This window comes from Musca domestica, unplaced genomic scaffold, assembly GCF_030504385.1.
Source record: "Musca domestica strain aabys unplaced genomic scaffold, Musca_domestica.polishedcontigs.V.1.1 666, whole genome shotgun sequence".
NCBI lineage: Eukaryota > Metazoa > Arthropoda > Insecta > Diptera > Muscidae > Musca > Musca domestica.
In genome coordinates this window covers 108,757-130,497 of record NW_026712377.1, presented here as the reverse complement: position 1 = coordinate 130,497, position 21,741 = coordinate 108,757, and the positions used below count along the sequence as shown (strand labels likewise).

Below are 21,741 nucleotides of genomic sequence, written 5' to 3'. Positions count from 1 at the left end.
CTGATGTCATTTCTAAGTCTCATTTGTACTCGTTACCGTGATACTGGTAGCTTAGCCCGATGTCAAGGAAGTGGACGGATAAAAAAGGGCAACATAGAAAATAAAAAAGCGACTTGATCGAAGCCCGCGTCGTGGTGACCGAAAATGGCACGTGAACTGAACGTATCGCAATATTCCATTCGGCAAACATTGAAAAATGAGCTCGGGGTAAAACCATTGAAATTTAAAAAAGTCCAAGAACTTACACCGCAACAGAGAGAAAATATACTCAAAAGAGCTAAAGAGTTGTTTCACTTGGCCGAAAGTAATGAACTGGCGAACTTTGTTTTCTCCGATGGGAAAAGATTCATTGTCTAGCAGTTTGTGAACAAACAAAATGATCGAGTTTACTTGCCATAGAGGTCAGCTGAAAATGTGCACCTTCGGTTTGGCACCAGAACTCAAGCGCCGGCTATGGTGTTGGTGTTGGCCGCCATAACAACCAATGGTCGCTCTCCGCCCGTATTAATCTATCGTGCCATCAGAATAAATGCCGAATATTATCGCGAAATATTCTGGAGGGTGTATTAAAGCCTTGGACACGCAAACATTTTGGCCGTAGACCTTGGACATTCCACAGGACTCAGCACGCACCACTCAAGAATGTTTACAAAATGAAGTTCCTCGCTTCATTTCCAGCTCACAAGGGCCGAATACCAATCCATTGGAATATTGTGTTGGAGTATTTTGGAAAGCAAGGTTGTCACTAAAAAATACCAAAGCGACGATCACCTCAAGCAAGCGCAGTTTTTTTATTCGAAGTTTTTTTATCTCAGCCATACCTGATCCAATTTTCACCAAATATTAGGTACGTCCTTCTGAATTCTGTCCCATATGTCAAAATTCAGGCCATTTGGACTTATATTGGCCATTTAGTGCACAATTAACCTGAAATTAATTGGAAATATACACAAGAGCCATATCTAAATATTGAACCGATTCTCACCAATTTCAATATGGTTTCTTCGTGGGCAAAAAAAAGTTGTTTCGAAAATTATATCTCAATCGGATAATAAATGCGACATGCATTTTGTTCACAAAAATACATATATAGACAGACGGACGGACAGACGTCTGTCTAATACATAAACATGGTGTAGGGTCTAATTATAAACCTTCTTCATTTCTTCCGAAAGTGATCCTTTCGGAAGGGATTTCCAAAAACTTTGTTGTGTCTAAAAAGCTTATTTCGAGAGTTCCAAGCCCCTAATATATCCTCCATAGTATGGAGGAGGGCATAAAGATATAATTATAACTGGTATTTTGTTGCTGAGCATATGTAAATTCTATCCGATTTTAAATTTAAACCTCTCTAAAGCCGTAATATGCGATTAGCAACGAGAAGTTGAACAAGAGATTCCCCATACACTCAACGAATATCAACGGTGGTTTCACTCATCACTTATGTTTTGTTTGTTTAGCGATGCATAGATTCGAATCATAACATAATTTTTGGAGTACTGGTAATGCAGATTGTGTGAAGGTGTCATTAATAATGTGTTTTTCCAAAATAAAGCTGATAAATTCAATATGTGTATGGTATAAAAATTCCAATTTCTATTCCTCTTTTTCACATGCACTTGTGGGCTTTTAAAATCCAAAACACTTGACATCAACGATAATTTTAGGATCTCAAGAACAACTCTTTACTTATAACATTTTTATGGCTTTATGATTATGTTTCCCTTTCAACACCTTCGAAATACGTTTAGGAATACTTACGAGTATATGATTGCGTGCCCTCTCTGCTCTCAACCTACCAATGATGGCATTGTTATGAGCCCTTTAAACTCCGTTCTTAAAGCTTCGCATAAATTTTACCCTCCAACACTTAAATGTTAACTATTTCATAGCATTTAGAATAACAAACGTGAAAAGTACTTGCCTTACAGCTTCCTATTCTTTTGGAATAGTTTTTCTTCTTGCCATCACGCTTCTTGGCTGGTATAATTGATGCTGTTGTTCAGTCTCGGTCGTCTTCCAGCATTTCCTCCTTGGCGTATCTTAATTTTCCTTTACGCGCTATTTGCCTTTTGCCACAAAATCCCATACGGGACGTAATGAATGGCTTACCAAAAATGACGTCTTCTTCTTTTTCTGAGAACCAAGGCTTTGTTAAATTAAGAGCAATGAGAATACATTCATACTCTTTCATATGTATATGTATGCATGTATGTGTGTACGTGTGCGTTGTGTGCAAGGAGGCTATTGGACTTTTTAGTGGCTTTTGAGTATAATAAGGTATAATTGCGTTGTTTCTCTCTGTGTGCTATGTGTGTGTTTGCGTGAATGTGGCTGCATCAAAAAGAGGTGCCATGCCGGCATGACATCCTGGGACTTTGTGTGTATTTGTGCGCGCTTTTGTGCAATAAGTTCAGGTGTTTATGAGTTTTCTCATTAAAACTAATGGTGTTAAGTTTTAGACTTGTTGAGATTTTGCTTTTATATAGTTATTCCTTTTCATATTAGAGTAGATGTGAATTGAGCGAACTTTTTTCAAAGCAAGATTTTTTCTATGTTATTCAAATGAGTTTTGAAATAAATTTTCGTAGAGAGATCAGTTGTGGCAAAAGTTAATTCGTTTATTATATTTAGGTTAGTTGCTGTAAGAGTTGGTTGGCAATTAAACATTTGGTCCAAGGCTAACCTTAGTATTAGTCATATCATTCATACATAAAATTGTAAAAGACACCTCGTTTACAATCAAACGGCATTGTAAGAGTTAGCTTTTTGAAATATTTATTGTTGGGTACTACAAGAACGAGCTAATATTGAATATTTAGAAATTCTCACTAAAAATAAAAATGTGTTATTTTAAATGTAGAATCAAAAAATTTTGCATCTATGTGTGAGACTTTAGTGGCCTGTTCCAGAACTGCAAGAATCTAAAAGGTTTTACTATGATAACCGATTTTTCTTTATAATATCGAAAAAGTCAAAACAAGTAGATTCTTGCAAGTAATGGAACATAGCATATGTAAAGAGAGTTTTTAAAATTTTGTAGACTAACATTGAGAAGCTAAATATGGTACTAGTAGTACAGCGAAATAATACAACTAGACTATGAAATGTGGCATAGGGTACACATCTAAAATATAAAGTAATAAAATAAATAAAGGTTAAAAGTACAATTTGAAATATTCGTAAAAAAAATCCAAAAAAACTTTATATAAAACGAGTAAGCAAAGGCTATAGTCGTGCGGGCCGACCATGTGATACCCTACACCACTAAAATATGTTAGTAGCCCTTTATGTCCAAATCCATTTTGGAAGATTTCGTTTTTGAAATTATGTCATGGAGCACTGCCCAGATATATTCCTTAGCATTTTCACCAGAGACATTTGCCCAATATTTACGCAGTCCGTCGTGCTGTATGTTGTTGTTGTCTATTTTACAGCTACAGTCATTCAAAATTCTAGAATTAATCCCTGTCCTTAAATCTCTTCTCAGGCGTGTCGATTGGCTTCAATTGTGTGATCAGGATTTTTTTCTGTTTTTGGTTCATTTGAACCCATACATATTTTGCGACTCGTCTGTATGATTTGCTTGTCTTCGATATTTGGCTTTATTCGTCAACGAAATCGGCATAAAAAGCCAGAAGTTCGCCTTTCAGCGTTTCGTGGTCCTTTTTACTGGCTGTCCTAAATTCTTACTTCATTTGTGACCCTTATAACGGCTGCAAAATCAGGAACATTTTTAGTTGTTGGTCCATTTCAACTCCTAAATATAATGCGGACGTCTTTGAAAACAACATGCCTAGCCCTTCTGAGCCTAACCCTACCCTTGTGAAAATTTCGTGATCTGTATATAATAACCTCAACCTGTGTTTTAAGGTGAAAAAATATTACAAAATGTATACTTCAATATAATAAGACAAATGAAAAAAAAAAAAAAAAATAAATAAAAAAAAATCCCAAAATACTACTACTACTATCTATATTACTATCTATATTAACATCATTACTGGCATATTTTTATGCGATTTTTTAAGATTTTATTTTTTTATGTCAGGTAGGTATTCTAATTTGAAAAAATTTGTCAAAATCGTTCCAGCCATTCTTGAGATATAAGCATCCCAGCTGACATCCCATTCCATTGTGTATTTTATAGTCTATTTCACCCACTAAATATTACCCGATGACCATTAAATTGGAAGACTTCTGCCCAGCCCTAAGTTCTAGCCTCATGCTAACTTGTCACCTCTAGAGTAAGTGCAAAATCAGGAAATTTTTCAGTTTTTGGTCCATTTCAACCCCTAAATATTATGCGATCATCTCCTAAATTTCGTGAAGATCGGGCCATAATTGTGAGCTGAAGAATGATTACAAATTAATATGAAGAGCTCGGCGGGATTGAAAGATCCATATATACTTTCCTATATGGGAAACCAATATTTCGAGGTGTTACACAATTTTTGGCCCAGTCAAACTTATAATACCACCACACAAAGGTATAAAATCGAACTCGGTTAAACATATCATAAAATTAGACATTTAACAGAATAAGGTGTAATTTGGCAATTTCGGTTATCATAAATTAAAATTTAGTACCACATACTTAGCGTTTTGATGATTTTAGTCATTCTTTCCCTATATATTTTGACGATTTTAGCCACATTTCCTTACGGTATCTGGAGTTTGTTATTGGTTATGCCATCCTGGACAAAACATTTTCTATATGGGTAACACCAGAAATTCAGTTTTCGAATGAATTATTTTTAATGGAAATATTTTAAATTTGGCATTTTTATATATGCAACAGATTAGGGTAGGGTCTCCACTAATAGGTAACTTTTCTGACAATTTTATACCGTATTATCGCTATATGGGGGCTATATGAAAACGTTGACCAACATGGTCCATTAAGTAACTCAATCTTCCTACTGGTCAAATACACATGTGTGCTAAATTTTAGCCTTCTATCTTAATTCGTCGCTAGAACCCGCTAGACTCATCAAAATACCGAATTTAGGGAGGTACCATTATGTGGAGGCTATTCGAAGATCTGGACCTGCATAGGAAATTTTCTGTCACCGACGGTAGTTCCCACTAAAAACTGATATTGCTAAATCGACAATCGAATTCCGGTGAATAATGTTGCGAATAACATGAAAATACCGAATATAGGGATGTACCGTTATAGGGGGAGGGGGGGGGCTATACCACGGAAGCTAGTGCCCATTACGAACTACAAATACCAATTTTTATACAAATCCGTTGAAAAATGTGGCAAAAAGCATTAAAATACCGAATATCGGGAGGTATCGTTATATGGGGGCTATACGAAAACCTTGACTTTCCAAGGTATTAAAAAACATTATATGCGTCAAGTCCTATACAAAATAAAAGATTCTTGTCGTTGAATACATTTTTAACAAGTAAGAAAAGGTCAGAAATTGGGCGGGCCGACATTATGATACCCTACACCACTATGCTTATGTTTTTCGTAGAGCTCACGTAAAAGAATACTTCGGGAATTTATCTGAAATAGATCATAGCAACTATGATATAAAGATATATATATGGCAGCGATATTTGCAAATCTGAACTGATCATGACAAAATTTGAAAAACTTATTTCAGAGTTGTGGCTGATATCTTGTATCAAATATCATACTTATGGTCAGTGTTGCCAACATTTTGAGAGCTAAAAGCGTAATTAAAAACCAGAAAAGCGTAAATGGCGTAAAAAATTCCTTAAAAAAGCGTAAAAAGCGCTATGTATTTTTTTCTTACCAAAATGTCGAAATTGTCAACAAAACACTTTTTTTTAAACTAAATACTGTTTTATTCAAAAATTCAGATGGTATCTTATGTAAACATTTCATGTATATAAGCGAATACATATTTAAAAAAAATTGAGATCTTATCCTATATAAATATTTCAGGTATATAAGTGCATACATATTTTAAAAAATATGATATATTAGGAACATTTTCTATGTGTTTAAAAATTACAGACATATACATTTTTACAAACAATTATGCTCATCTATAAAGCCCATAGCTTCAAATGCAGTTGAAATGTCTGCATCAGTTTCTTCATTTTGCCATAAGATAGTTTGTAAAAAATAGTTCGACTTTTTGTAAACTTCTTGTGTAGAAATTTTTTTACAGACATTTGATGGCAGGTCATATTTGTCACAGCACGCATTCTCTCGACGAAGGCCATATTTAATATGTAAAATAGAATTTACAGAATTTAATGATAATCTGTTTCTGATTTTCGATTTATATAAATTCATAGCACTGAATGCTCTTTCTACTTCTGCATTTGAGTATGGGAAGCTTAACAGTTTTATAACGAATTCTGATAAATCTTGAAAGGGATTTTGCCCTATGGAATCTTTGAACTCATTTACTTCTATCCAGAAAAGATCTGTTCGATCTTTATTCTTCCATCGACAATTTCTGATGTTATCAATACTAAGTTCCATGTTAGAAATGACATCCACGTCTTTAATATAAGATTTAATAAATGTCAGTATTTCATCTCTATTGTTGTTATATAGAATATTTTTACACTAAACAATGATATCCTTTGTAGTGTTTCAAAGTTGGTTGGAAGTTTACATCGGATTTCGTATACAAGATGTTTGGTGAATATAATACTGTTACGAATATAACTTTAGATTTAAGTTAATTTAGATGAATTCCGTTAATTTAAGAATTGAATTGTAACGTAAATTTCTACTACGCAGTTTATTTGAATAACTTCACAACAACAACTACTGTATAGATTTTTCTACATCCTTCCATTTCCTCTTTCATTTTCTATTTTGTTGCTGACGTACAATTCTTGTTAAACGTCATCATTAATGATCGCTTAATTCCTCTTTCTTTGTTACCCCCTCGCCTGTGTATGTGTTGTTGTTATTGTTCACTCAATGTAAGTTTGTATGTGTTGTTGTTATTGTTCACTCAATGTAAGTTTGTATGTGTTCGTTGCATTGGTAGATTGTTCGTAATCTAGGCGTTACCAGATCGTCTAGAAACTTCTGTAGCGACAGGCGAGGCTCATATAAATAGGGGAAATGGAAAGGCAGTTAGTCAGTTGTGAATCAGATCGCGAATTGAAACCGTCGAGTAAAGTAAAGTGCAAAGTAAAGTTGTGTGAATAAAATCATTGTAATAATCGTAATCCGAAAGAACCCGCGTTTTATTTGGTACGAGCTGTATTGGGAAATAAACAACGTCTACACGGGATTAAGTAAAATCCAAGAACGTAACAATTGGTGTCGGAAGTGAGATTACGATAATACTACGATGAAGTTTAAGGATCTACGAGTGGAAGACTTGAAGAAGGAACTTAATAAATTGGAATTGTCCTCCACTGGCAACAAGGCTGAACTACAAAAACGTCTGTTGGATGAGTTCGAGCGCCGTGGTATGAACATCGATACATATGAGTTTGACAGTAAGGATGAAGTGGATTTATCGGAAATGGGCGAATCCAACGGTGGGGAAGTCTCGTCAGTAGCTGCCAGGGGTGACGATTTCAGAGAAATGCTAGCCAAAATGTTTGAGGAAAATTTCAGAAGGTTCGAAGAAAATTCAAGAATAACGAACGAGAAACTCGAGTACATTGCAGAAGTTATTGGAAGGAGAGTGGAAACCGTGGAGGTCCAAATTAAGAGTTGGATAAGAAAGTGCAGTCGGTTGACGAGAAATTTCTGTCCCACGACCATAGGGTTACAAATCTGGAGAAGAAAATTTCGGAACTGGAAATCAAAGGTGGTCCGGTGCGAGTTCCTGATAACACACTAAAAATCAAACCTCCTGTATTCGACGGCTCTTCGTCATTCAATGTTTTCAAGTTACAGTTCGAGACAGTGGCTTCTAGAATTCGTGGAACGACAGCGACAAAGCGGTTGCACTACTTCTGGCATTGAAGGGCAGTGCTGCTGATGTTATACAGAGTATTCCTGTCGCTTCTAGAAACAACTATGAAGATGTTATTGCTGCACTGGAACGGAAGTACGGTGGCGAACATAAACGAAACATCTACCTTATGGAATTAAGGGGAAGAGTACAGAGGGCAAACGAGACGTTACAAGACTTTGCCGCTGAGGTGGAACGTTTGGTGCTAATGACGTATCCAGGAGAGGATCACCCATTGCTGGACCGTATGAAAATCGAAACCTTTGTGAATGGCATACGTGACCCTGAGATTAAGTATGCAACATATGCGTCACCAAAAGCATCATTTTCCGAAACTGTGTCGTTTGCCCTTGCCCAAGAGACGGCAAGAATAGTTGTTAAGCCCCAGACCCACAAGATTCGCCAACTGGAGACCGAAGGTTGCGAACCCAAATCTCTCGTTAACTCGATCGAAGACGCCATGAGGCGGGTAATAGAAGAGACAAAGTTAGTTGGGATGACTAAGCCCAGGGTTAGATGCTACAACTGCGATAAAGCAGGTCATATTGCGCGCGAATGCAGAGCTAAGCGCAAACGATCCAGGTCATCGTCACCACCTCCAACGAAAGATGGTAGAAGAATGGCCCAACAGTCCACCAATGAGTCACAGTTAAACTAAATCGAGCCAGTCCAGCGGGGCATGAACTGGCTCCCATCGACGATGGCCCCACAATCTCCATAGCAATAGTACAACAGGAAAGTCACAACCTAACAACAACTGGGTACATCAATGGTGATAAGCGAGTTCTGACGTTAGATACTGGCGCATCAAAGTCCATCGTAAGATCAGATCTGGTAAAGGGAAAAATAACGCAACTTAATGGAGTCAGACTGCGCACAGCAACGGGGGAGCCCGCGGCAGTACACGGCAAGATTACCCTGAGACTAACTATTGCCAATAAATCGGAGAATTACGAGTTTATAGTTGCCGATATCGTAGACGAAGTGATAATAGGCGCAGATTTTATGATTGCCTTTGGTATCAATCTGGATATGAAAGAACGTGTGATGACCTGGTCTAACGTCGAAATTCCGTTAAACGTGGGCTACGATGAAAGTACACCCATTAGAGGTCTGACCACGGACCATCCAGAGATAATACCGCCCTGTGCCGAAGCAATAATATGGGTACCAATGAATGGAGATTGTGGAGCCGAGAAGTTGTGGGTGGTGGAACCAGCAGAAAACAGAAACAGTAACATCCTAATAGCGAATGCCCTGGTGAAAAGCAACAAGGACGGATTAATTCCTGTTAGAGTTTTGAACAAGCAAGAGCAAATTTGCCAATTTTCCGATGTTGGACAATGCACACCAGCTGAAGCTGTAGTTAATTTGGAAACTAGCACCGAAAAGCCAGCTGCCATGGAGAAGAAGCACCTCGACGGCTACATAAAAGAGTGGACACACCAGTTATCACCTTCCGAGAGGAACAAGGCTAAGCAGCTATTATGGAAATATGCCTCTACCTTTGCGTTGACAAAAGAGCACCAAGGAAGAACATCAGTGGTGAAGCATGAAATCAATACAGCAGACGCGAGACCCATTAAACAGCCTCCAAGAAGTGTTCCCCTGGCAAAAAGAGACGAGGTTCAGAAGCTGATAAGTGAAATGGAAAAGAGTGGTGTAATAGAACCATCGTCAAGTCCATGGTGCTCCCCAGTGGTCTTGGTCAAGAAGAAAGACGGAAGCACCCGATTTTGTGTGGACTACAGAAAGTTGAATGATGTCACCAAGAAAGACAGCTATCCGCTCCCAAGAATCGACGACACATTGGACACATTAGCCGTGACGTCATGGTTCTCCACCCTCGACCTGCAGAGTGGGTACTGGCAAGTAGAGATCGCCGAGAAAGATAAGGAGAAAACAGCGTTTGGCGTAAATGGGGGTCTCTGGCAGTTCAATGTCATGCCATTCGGACTCTGCAACGCCCCGGCTACATTTGAAAGGCTTAAGGGGCGTGTGTTAAAAGGGCTGCAGTGGAAGTCGTGCCTCATATACCTGGATGACATCATAGTCATGGGACGCAACTTCGACGAACACATCAAGAACTTAAAGGATGTTCTACAGCAGCTTTCGTCTTCAGGCCTCAAGCTGAACCCAAAGAAGTGCAGTCTCTTCCAACGAGAGGTGAAGTTCCTGGGGCACCACGTGACGCCGGAGGGCATATCGACGGATAAGGAGAAAATTCAAGCCGTCAGAGATTGGCCGCAGCCCCGAAATCTCCATGAGCTGCGAAGCTTTCTGGGTCTCTGCACATACTACCGTCGATTTGTCCAAAATTTTGCCAACATCGCCGCCTGTCTACACCGTTTGACGCAAAAAGGCCAGAGGTTTCAGTGGGGCAACGACCAGGAGGAGGCATTCAGAAAGCTCAAAGACATGCTATGCAGAGCCCCCATTTTGGCATACCCTATACCTGGCGGCAAGTTTGTCCTGGACACAGACGCAAGTGCGTGCGGCATCGGTGGCGTCCTTTCCCAGGAAATCGACGGACAGGAAAAAGTCATCGGGTACTACAGCCGGACATTGTCGAAACCTGAGAGGAATTACTGTGTGACGAGGAGAGAGCTGCTTGCTGTCCTTGAGTGCGTTAAACACTTCCACAAATACCTATATGGCCAGCATTTCCTGCTGAGGACCGACCACGCTGCTCTCCAATGGTTGCTGCAGTTTAAGAATCCGGAAGGTCAACTAGCCCGTTGGATCGAGAGGCTCCAGAGTTATGACTTCAGAATCGAGCACAGAAAAGGCGGAAAACACGGTAATGCTGATGCCCTGTCTCGTCGGCCATGCAAAGTAGAATGCAAGCACTGCTCAAAGGCTGAGAATAAAGAGAATATCGTTGATGTCCGACTATTGCAATTTGAGTCGGGTGAAGATTGGTCGACGGAACAACGAAGAGATCCCATTCTGGGCAAAGTAATTTCGGCCATAGAAACGGGCAAACGACCTAGTCGCAAAGAAATTACCTCCGAAAGCCCTCTTTTAAAATCCTATTGGGCCCAGTGGGACAGTCTACTTATAATAGATGGTTGCCTATATCGCAAATGGGAAAGTGAGGACGGTAAATCTCACCGGAACTTGATCGTCGTCCCAGACTCCAAAATAAGAGATGTCTTGTCGGAGTTTCACGATGGGCCAAGTGGAGGACATCTTGGCATAGCAAAAACCGCTGAAAAGGTAAAGCAGAGATTCTACTGGGTCGGCTGTCAAAAATCCATTGCCGACTGGATCGCCAATTGTGAAAGGTGCATAAGAGCTAAAGGTCCAACACGGAAGAGTCGAGGCTACATGCAGCAGTACAATTCAGGAGCCCCTTTTGAAAGAATCGCAATGGATGTAGCTGGACCGTTCCCAACAAGCGACTCTGGGAACCGGTATGTCTTAGTGGTCATGGATTACTTCAGTAAATGGCCAGAGGTTTATGCTATCCCAAATCAAGAAGCCAGGACAATTGTGGATGTGTTCAGCAAAAATTGGATTTGTCGCTATGGTGTTCCATCTGAGGTTCATTCCGATCAAGGGAGGAATTTTGAATCAGCGATCTTCAAGGAAATGTGTGACTCCTACGGAATCAAGAAAACCAGAACGACGCCCCTACATCCACAATCAGATGGCATGGTGGAAAGATTCAATCGCACCCTGGAAGAACATCTACGGAAAGTGGTGGACAGTGGCCAACGAGACTGGGATGAGCATATTCCCAAGTTTTTACTGGCTTATAGATCGGCCATTCATGATTCCACATCCCGGACCCCAGCCAAAGTTCTGTTCGGAAATGAATTAAAGCTACCTGGCGATTTGATATTCGGTGCTACCCCAAACGACGATGTGAACCAAGATGAAAACAGTCAAAACTCTTTTAGTAAAGTCCACGATGCAGTCCGACATCGAATAAAAATGGTTAGCAACCGCATGAAGGCAAGGTACGATCGAGTGGCAAATACCGATGGGTTTCAAGAAGGGCAACTGGTACTATTGTTCAACCCACAACGAAAGAAAGGACTATGCCCCAAATTACAAACGCACTGGGAAGGACCCTACAAGATTGTCACGAAAATAAATGACGTCGTTTATCGCATCCAGAGGAGCGACAGTCCCAGGTCGAAGATGAAAGTTGTACATTTGGAGCGGCTGACCCCCTACGGAACGGGAACTGTGCCTATTCGGGACGAACAGGCTTAAGCGGGGGGCAATGTTACGAATATAACTTTAGATTTAAGTTAATTTAGATGAATTCCGTTAATTTAAGAATTTGAATTGTAACGTAAATTTCTACTACGCAGTTTATTTGAATAACTTCACAACAACAACTACTGTATAGATTTTTCTACATCCTTCCATTTCCTCTTTCATTTTCTATTTTGTTGCTGACGTACAATTCTTGTTAAACGTCATCATTAATGATCGCTTAATTCCTCTTTCTTTGTTACCCCCTCGCCTGTGTATGTGTTGTTGTTATTGTTCACTCAATGTAAGTTTGTATGTGTTGTTGTTATTGTTCACTCAATGTAAGTTTGTATGTGTTCGTTGCATTGGTAGATTGTTCGTAATCTAGGCGTTACCAGATCGTCTAGAAACTTCTGTAGCGACAGGCGAGGCTCATATAAATAGGGGAAATGGAAAGGCAGTTAGTCAGTTGTGAATCAGATCGCGAATTGAAACCGTCGAGTAAAGTAAAGTGCAAAGTAAAGTTGTGTGAATAAAATCATTGTAATAATCGTAATCCGAAAGAACCCGCGTTTTATTTGGTACGAGCTGTATTGGGAAATAAAACAACGTCTACACGGGATTAAGTAAAATCCAAGAACGTAACAATTGGTGTCGGAAGTGAGATTACGATAATACTACGATGAAGTTTAAGGATCTACGAGTGGAAGACTTGAAGAAGGAACTTAATAAATTGGAATTGTCCTCCACTGGCAACAAGGCTGAACTACAAAAACGTCTGTTGGATGAGTTCGAGCGCCGTGGTATGAACATCGATACATATGAGTTTGACAGTAAGGATGAAGTGGATTTATCGGAAATGGACGAATCCAACGGTGGGGAAGTCTCGTCAGTAGCTGCCAGGGGTGACGATTTCAGAGAAATGCTAGCCAAAATGTTTGAGGAAAATTTCAGAAGGTTCGAAGAAAATTCAAGAATAACGAACGAGAAACTCGAGTACATTGCAGAAGTTATTGGAAGGAGAGTGGAAACCGTGGAGGTCCAAATTAAAGAGTTGGATAAGAAAGTGCAGTCGGTTGACGAGAAATTTCTGTCCCACGACCATAGGGTTACAAATCTGGAGAAGAAAATTTCGGAACTGGAAATCAAAGGTGGTCCGGTGCGAGTTCCTGATAACACACTAAAAATCAAACCTCCTGTATTCGACGGCTCTTCGTCATTCAATGTTTTCAAGTTACAGTTCGAGACAGTGGCTTCTAGAAATTCGTGGAACGACAGCGACAAAGCGGTTGCACTACTTCTGGCATTGAAGGGCAGTGCTGCTGATGTTATACAGAGTATTCCTGTCGCTTCTAGAAACAACTATGAAGATGTTATTGCTGCACTGGAACGGAAGTACGGTGGCGAACATAAACGAAACATCTACCTTATGGAATTAAGGGGAAGAGTACAGAGGGCAAACGAGACGTTACAAGACTTTGCCGCTGAGGTGGAACGTTTGGTGCTAATGACGTATCCAGGAGAGGATCACCCATTGCTGGACCGTATGAAAATCGAAACCTTTGTGAATGGCATACGTGACCCTGAGATTAAGTATGCAACATATGCGTCACCAAAAGCATCATTTTCCGAAACTGTGTCGTTTGCCCTTGCCCAAGAGACGGCAAGAATAGTTGTTAAGCCCCAGACCCACAAGATTCGCCAACTGGAGACCGAAGGTTGCGAACCCAAATCTCTCGTTAACTCGATCGAAGACGCCATGAGGCGGGTAATAGAAGAGACAAAGTTAGTTGGGATGACTAAGCCCAGGGTTAGATGCTACAACTGCGATAAAGCAGGTCATATTGCGCGCGAATGCAGAGCTAAGCGCAAACGATCCAGGTCATCGTCACCACCTCCAACGAAAGATGGTAGAAGAATGGCCCAACAGTCCACCAATGAGTCACAGTTAAACTAAATCGAGCCAGTCCAGCGGGGCATGAACTGGCTCCCATCGACGATGGCCCCACAATCTCCATAGCAATAGTACAACAGGAAAGTCACAACCTAACAACAACTGGGTACATCAATGGTGATAAGCGAGTTCTGACGTTAGATACTGGCGCATCAAAGTCCATCGTAAGATCAGATCTGGTAAAGGGAAAAATAACGCAACTTAATGGAGTCAGACTGCGCACAGCAACGGGGGAGCCCGCGGCAGTACACGGCAAGATTACCCTGAGACTAACTATTGCCAATAAATCGGAGAATTACGAGTTTATAGTTGCCGATATCGTAGACGAAGTGATAATAGGCGCAGATTTTATGATTGCCTTTGGTATCAATCTGGATATGAAAGAACGTGTGATGACCTGGTCTAACGTCGAAATTCCGTTAAACGTGGGCTACGATGAAAGTACACCCATTAGAGGTCTGACCACGGACCATCCAGAGATAATACCGCCCTGTGCCGAAGCAATAATATGGGTACCAATGAATGGAGATTGTGGAGCCGAGAAGTTGTGGGTGGTGGAACCAGCAGAAAACAGAAACAGTAACATCCTAATAGCGAATGCCCTGGTGAAAAGCAACAAGGACGGATTAATTCCTGTTAGAGTTTTGAACAAGCAAGAGCAAATTTGCCAATTTTCCGATGTTGGACAATGCACACCAGCTGAAGCTGTAGTTAATTTGGAAACTAGCACCGAAAAGCCAGCTGCCATGGAGAAGAAGCACCTCGACGGCTACATAAAAGAGTGGACACACCAGTTATCACCTTCCGAGAGGAACAAGGCTAAGCAGCTATTATGGAAATATGCCTCTACCTTTGCGTTGACAAAAGAGCACCAAGGAAGAACATCAGTGGTGAAGCATGAAATCAATACAGCAGACGCGAGACCCATTAAACAGCCTCCAAGAAGTGTTCCCCTGGCAAAAAGAGACGAGGTTCAGAAGCTGATAAGTGAAATGGAAAAGAGTGGTGTAATAGAACCATCGTCAAGTCCATGGTGCTCCCCAGTGGTCTTGGTCAAGAAGAAAGACGGAAGCACCCGATTTTGTGTGGACTACAGAAAGTTGAATGATGTCACCAAGAAAGACAGCTATCCGCTCCCAAGAATCGACGACACATTGGACACATTAGCCGTGACGTCATGGTTCTCCACCCTCGACCTGCAGAGTGGGTACTGGCAAGTAGAGATCGCCGAGAAAGATAAGGAGGAAAACAGCGTTTGGCGTAAATGGGGGTCTCTGGCAGTTCAATGTCATGCCATTCGGACTCTGCAACGCCCCGGCTACATTTGAAAGGCTTAAGGGGCGTGTGTTAAAAGGGCTGCAGTGGAAGTCGTGCCTCATATACCTGGATGACATCATAGTCATGGGACGCAACTTCGACGAACACATCAAGAACTTAAAGGATGTTCTACAGCAGCTTTCGTCTTCAGGCCTCAAGCTGAACCCAAAGAAGTGCAGTCTCTTCCAACGAGAGGTGAAGTTCCTGGGGCACCACGTGACGCCGGAGGGCATATCGACGGATAAGGAGAAAATTCAAGCCGTCAGAGATTGGCCGCAGCCCCGAAATCTCCATGAGCTGCGAAGCTTTCTGGGTCTCTGCACATACTACCGTCGATTTGTCCAAAATTTTGCCAACATCGCCGCCTGTCTACACCGTTTGACGCAAAAAGGCCAGAGGTTTCAGTGGGGCAACGACCAGGAGGAGGCATTCAGAAAGCTCAAAGACATGCTATGCAGAGCCCCCATTTTGGCATACCCTATACCTGGCGGCAAGTTTGTCCTGGACACAGACGCAAGTGCGTGCGGCATCGGTGGCGTCCTTTCCCAGGAAATCGACGGACAGGAAAAAGTCATCGGGTACTACAGCCGGACATTGTCGAAACCTGAGAGGAATTACTGTGTGACGAGGAGAGAGCTGCTTGCTGTCCTTGAGTGCGTTAAACACTTCCACAAATACCTATATGGCCAGCATTTCCTGCTGAGGACCGACCACGCTGCTCTCCAATGGTTGCTGCAGTTTAAGAATCCGGAAGGTCAACTAGCCCGTTGGATCGAGAGGCTCCAGAGTTATGACTTCAGAATCGAGCACAGAAAAGGCGGAAAACACGGTAATGCTGATGCCCTGTCTCGTCGGCCATGCAAAGTAGAATGCAAGCACTGCTCAAAGGCTGAGAATAAAGAGAATATCGTTGATGTCCGACTATTGCAATTTGAGTCGGGTGAAGATTGGTCGACGGAACAACGAAGAGATCCCATTCTGGGCAAAGTAATTTCGGCCATAGAAACGGGCAAACGACCTAGTCGCAAAGAAATTACCTCCGAAAGCCCTCTTTTAAAATCCTATTGGGCCCAGTGGGACAGTCTACTTATAATAGATGGTTGCCTATATCGCAAATGGGAAAGTGAGGACGGTAAATCTCACCGGAACTTGATCGTCGTCCCAGACTCCAAAATAAGAGATGTCTTGTCGGAGTTTCACGATGGGCCAAGTGGAGGACATCTTGGCATAGCAAAAACCGCTGAAAAGGTAAAGCAGAGATTCTACTGGGTCGGCTGTCAAAAATCCATTGCCGACTGGATCGCCAATTGTGAAAGGTGCATAAGAGCTAAAGGTCCAACACGGAAGAGTCGAGGCTACATGCAGCAGTACAATTCAGGAGCCCCTTTTGAAAGAATCGCAATGGATGTAGCTGGACCGTTCCCAACAAGCGACTCTGGGAACCGGTATGTCTTAGTGGTCATGGATTACTTCAGTAAATGGCCAGAGGTTTATGCTATCCCAAATCAAGAAGCCAGGACAATTGTGGATGTGTTCAGCAAAAATTGGATTTGTCGCTATGGTGTTCCATCTGAGGTTCATTCCGATCAAGGGAGGAATTTTGAATCAGCGATCTTCAAGGAAATGTGTGACTCCTACGGAATCAAGAAAACCAGAACGACGCCCCTACATCCACAATCAGATGGCATGGTGGAAAGATTCAATCGCACCCTGGAAGAACATCTACGGAAAGTGGTGGACAGTGGCCAACGAGACTGGGATGAGCATATTCCCAAGTTTTTACTGGCTTATAGATCGGCCTTTCATGATTCCACATCCCGGACCCCAGCCAAAGTTCTGTTCGGAAATGAATTAAAGCTACCTGGCGATTTGATATTCGGTGCTACCCCAAACGACGATGTGAACCAAGATGAAAACAGTCAAAACTCTTTTAGTAAAGTCCACGATGCAGTCCGACATCGAATAAAAATGGTTAGCAACCGCATGAAGGCAAGGTACGATCGAGTGGCAAATACCGATGGGTTTCAAGAAGGGCAACTGGTACTATTGTTCAACCCACAACGAAAGAAAGGACTATGCCCCAAATTACAAACGCACTGGGAAGGACCCTACAAGATTGTCACGAAAATAAATGACGTCGTTTATCGCATCCAGAGGAGCGACAGTCCCAGGTCGAAGATGAAAGTTGTACATTTGGAGCGGCTGACCCCCTACGGAACGGGAACTGTGCCTATTCGGGACGAACAGGCTTAAGCGGGGGGCAATGTTACGAATATAACTTTAGATTTAAGTTAATTTAGATGAATTCCGTTAATTTAAGAATTTGAATTGTAACGTAAATTTCTACTACGCAGTTTATTTGAATAACTTCACAACAACAACTACTGTATAGATTTTTCTACATCCTTCCATTTCCTCTTTCATTTTCTATTTTGTTGCTGACGTACAATTCTTGTTAAACGTCATCATTAATGATCGCTTAATTCCTCTTTCTTTGTTACCCCCTCGCCAGTGTATGTGTTGTTGTTATTGTTCACTCAATGTAAGTTTGTATGTGTTGTTGTTATTGTTCACTCAATGTAAGTTTGTATGTGTTCGTTGCATTGGTAGATTGTTCGTAATCTAGGCGTTACCAGATCGTCTAGAAACTTCTGTAGCGACAGGCGAGGCTCATATAAATAGGGGAAATGGAAAGGCAGTTAGTCAGTTGTGAATCAGATCGCGAATTGAAACCGTCGAGTAAAGTAAAGTGCAAAGTAAAGTTGTGTGAATAAAATCATTGTAATAATCGTAATCCGAAAGAACCCGCGTTTTATTTGGTACGAGCTGTATTGGGAAATAAAACAACGTCTACACGGGATTAAGTAAAATCCAAGAACGTAACAATACATTTTTCTTTAATTGTTTTCTTTTCGTCTTCTGAAATCAACGAATCCTTACACGCTTTTTCAAAACTATGCCCAAGGTAGCAAAATTCGTCTAAAGAATTTTCAATAGGATCTTCGAAATAATTAAAACTTTCTGACTCTATAATAATTTTGTTGGTTAAACTTTTAAGTAAACGATACAGGTCACAATGTAATTTTACTTGATCTGCGTTGTCTGCTTCAAAGGCCAAATTTACTCTTTGAACTTCACCCAATATTGAACTTAAATATGTTAGATAAATAAAATTTTTCTGATCGTTGTACATATTTCTTAGTAATGTCAAAACATACTCCTTTTGCTTGTCATGGATAACATTAAAATGAGTTTTTAGTTCCAACCACATACCTAATATACGCTTGACAGCCTTTTCGATGGACATCCATCTAGTGTCAGAAACTCTTGGTATTTTATACGGATCTAGTGCGTCGCTATTAAGTAGCTTAAAAATTTTGGCATACGCGTTTTGACGCACTGAAGAACTGCAAAACCATTATAAGTTTCGCTGATTAAAAATTCCAAATTGTTTGGTAAATGTTCGCCTGTTGCGGCGCATACAGCTAATTGTAGGGAATGACACACACAACGAACCAATACTAAATTTTCTAAACCATATTTGTTTTTAAGTTTTTGGTACAAACCATTGTGCACTCCCGTCATGTTTGACGCATTGTCGGTACCAATTGCAATCAGTTTTTCCAAATTAATGTTAAATTTATTCATTAGGCGCTCCAGACCTTCCAATATTGAATCTGCATTTCCTGCAGCTAAATCAATCAGACCAAGAAATGTTGTCACGAACTGTTTTCTGGCATAACTGTAATAGCGTATAATGACGCCCAACAGTTTTTCTGTAGAAATATCGGTCCCTTCATCCAAAATTAGGCTATATGAAACATCCTTTATATCACGTAATAAATTATCGATAAAATGGGGAGCCAGGATATTATTAACTATATTTGCACATGCGTGCGATGCAGCGAAAAGTTTGCTGCTTTGCTGTCAGCGAACTCCAATTTGCAAACTTCTGCCAAATGATTCACGGCCAGAAATGACGAATGTACAGCAACATAAAGGGAACGTCTTCCTTGAGCCTTTTGCATCTCACTTGCTTCTTTTGGAATAAACGATATTTCCGTCTGCTTTACATTCACTCCACCAAAAGGTTGCAATAGTTTCGTGTGCTTCTTGGTACGGGAGTGTCTTACCAAATCGTTATACCGTGCCAGAATTTCTGTCCTGCAGTATAGGCAAGCAGCTTTTGTCGTATCCTTTGTAGGGCGCAGCCATTTCATAAATATAGGGTCTTTCTCCCAAGCCGTTCTATATTTTTGCAAATGTTTATCCACCTGTAGGAATCAATGTAAACATTTACGTTTATTCTGTAAACTCGTACCACAAAGCAGCCCTGTATGAACTTACGTTTTTTTTCTCGTTCATTTTACTTTTCCTTCAATTGGTTTTTAACATACAAAATTCGTTTTATTTTGCTTTATTGAAAAAGTGTAAGAGTGTATCATGGCAGAAGAATACAGGTAGATGCATCAACGCTTGGGAGCATTGATATGTCAAAAAATTTAAATGTTTTTTCAAATATAAGTAGATTTTTATATGTTTTCTTATACTACGTCATTCGGAGGCTATTATTATTTGCGTTTTTCAACTATTTTTACAAATTTAAATAATTTTTCATTCAACAATTTCAATTCCAAAAGTAGTTTGACAGTTCATTGTCCCAGCAGCTGTGTCGACGAGTCTACCTATATTCTTCTATCATGGAGTGTATACAAAAGAACTGACAAGAATGAAAGACACTTTAAGAATTTGCAGTAAAGAACTTGCGATAAGTAGATGCCATACTATCAAAATATTCGAATGTATGAACATTGCCACATTTTAAAATCTAAAACCCGCTAAAAGCACCAACAGAAAAGATGAAAAGCGTACGTACAGTGCTTTTTTTTCGTTTCGCGCTATGACCACTATTTTGGCGTTTTGGAGGTTCTAAAAAGCACCATAAATAGCGCGAAAAGCACTAAGTTGGCATCGCTGCTTATGGTGTGCATATTACGAATGTCAGGGACTTAAGATTCCAACATACATATGGCAGCTATAGCTATATCTGAACCGATTTTCATTTAATGAACTTGTTTCCAAACTGAATTCGGTCGGAATTGCCAAAATTCGGTTCATATGGGCTAATATAAGCCATTTGGTGCACAATAAGCCTGAAATCGAATAAATGTATATATTCAAATCTGAACCGATCTTGGCAAAATTTGAAACACTTATTTCTGAGCTGTATCTGATATCTGGTACCATATATCATTCTTGTGTAGTACATATTGCACATGTGAGGGACCTAAACACTAAATCGAATGACACACAACCGTCATTATTTGACACAGTGTCCGGGATGGTTGATATTGAATAGGATGTACCGGTCCGCGTTTTCGTATTGCTCCTATATAACGATACCACCCGGTATTCTGTATTTTAATGATTTTTGCCAAATTTTTCACGGATCTGAACATTTTTTTACCAAATTTAATGTACTTGCTTCCAGACTGAATTCGGTCGCGTGTGCCAAAATTCAGGTCATTTGGAGTGGTATTGGCCATTTGGTGCACAATTAACCCGAAATCAATTAAAAATATATTGATTAAACCGATTCTCATAAATTCAATAGGACGAACGTCCTTGGTCCAAAAAATGTTGTTTCGAAAATTTCACCTCAACCGGATACTAAATGCGACCTGCATTTTGTTCACAAAAATGCATGAATATCCTGAGGTACCATTATATGTGTGGGAGAACAATGTTAAGCTACGTAGACTATGTTCTGGAACAGGAGGGAGAACTCATTACGCACTCTATAAACGAAAAACTTGGGCCAACATAGTTCAATTTCGAACTTGTCTTTTACCCTTCTTTATGAATTTGAAATAAAGTGCCAATATCCACTTATACTTTAAAACAAGTAAGCAAAGGCTACAGTCGAGCGGGGCCGACCGTTGAATACCCTACAATGCTATAATAAACCATACAGTTTATATAGGCGAGATACTCGAAAGAACTCCACAAGATATTGTGACAAATAATAAAAGAAAACCATCATGTTTCGTTCTCTAATTTTCGAATAATAGCAACTTAAACGAATTTGCTCATTTCCAATTTATTGGTAGATGTTGCACGTAAATGGTCTTCCTAGAAGTGGCAAAAGATTAATATTTATTATTGGTTTTTTACTGAAACGCATCTATATGAGATACAGATATTTGACTATATTCTTCAACGAAATAGTCAGAAGTGCGTCTTTTCTGTATTTGTGAATTCTCCAAAAAGTCGCAGGAATGGACACTTTCGCATTTAGTCGACAAAAGTTGGCAAACTATTCCACACATTGAATATTTTTGG

At 40.3% G+C, this 21,741-nt stretch overlaps 1 protein-coding gene across 1 annotated transcript; it reads right to left on the bottom strand.

Annotated features, from left to right (window-relative positions):
• Positions 1-18,870: 18,870 nt before the first annotated feature.
• Positions 18,871-19,841, bottom strand: LOC131805943 (uncharacterized). The gene is made up of 2 exons (XM_059129749.1): positions 19,747-19,841; positions 18,871-19,673 (listed from the first exon to the last, which is right to left on the bottom strand). Exons 1-2 carry the CDS (start codon positions 19,762-19,764, stop codon positions 19,278-19,280), a joined length of 414 nt encoding a protein of 137 aa, XP_058985732.1. The 5' UTR covers positions 19,765-19,841; the 3' UTR covers positions 18,871-19,277.
• Between the last annotated feature and the right edge of the window lie 1,900 nt (positions 19,842-21,741).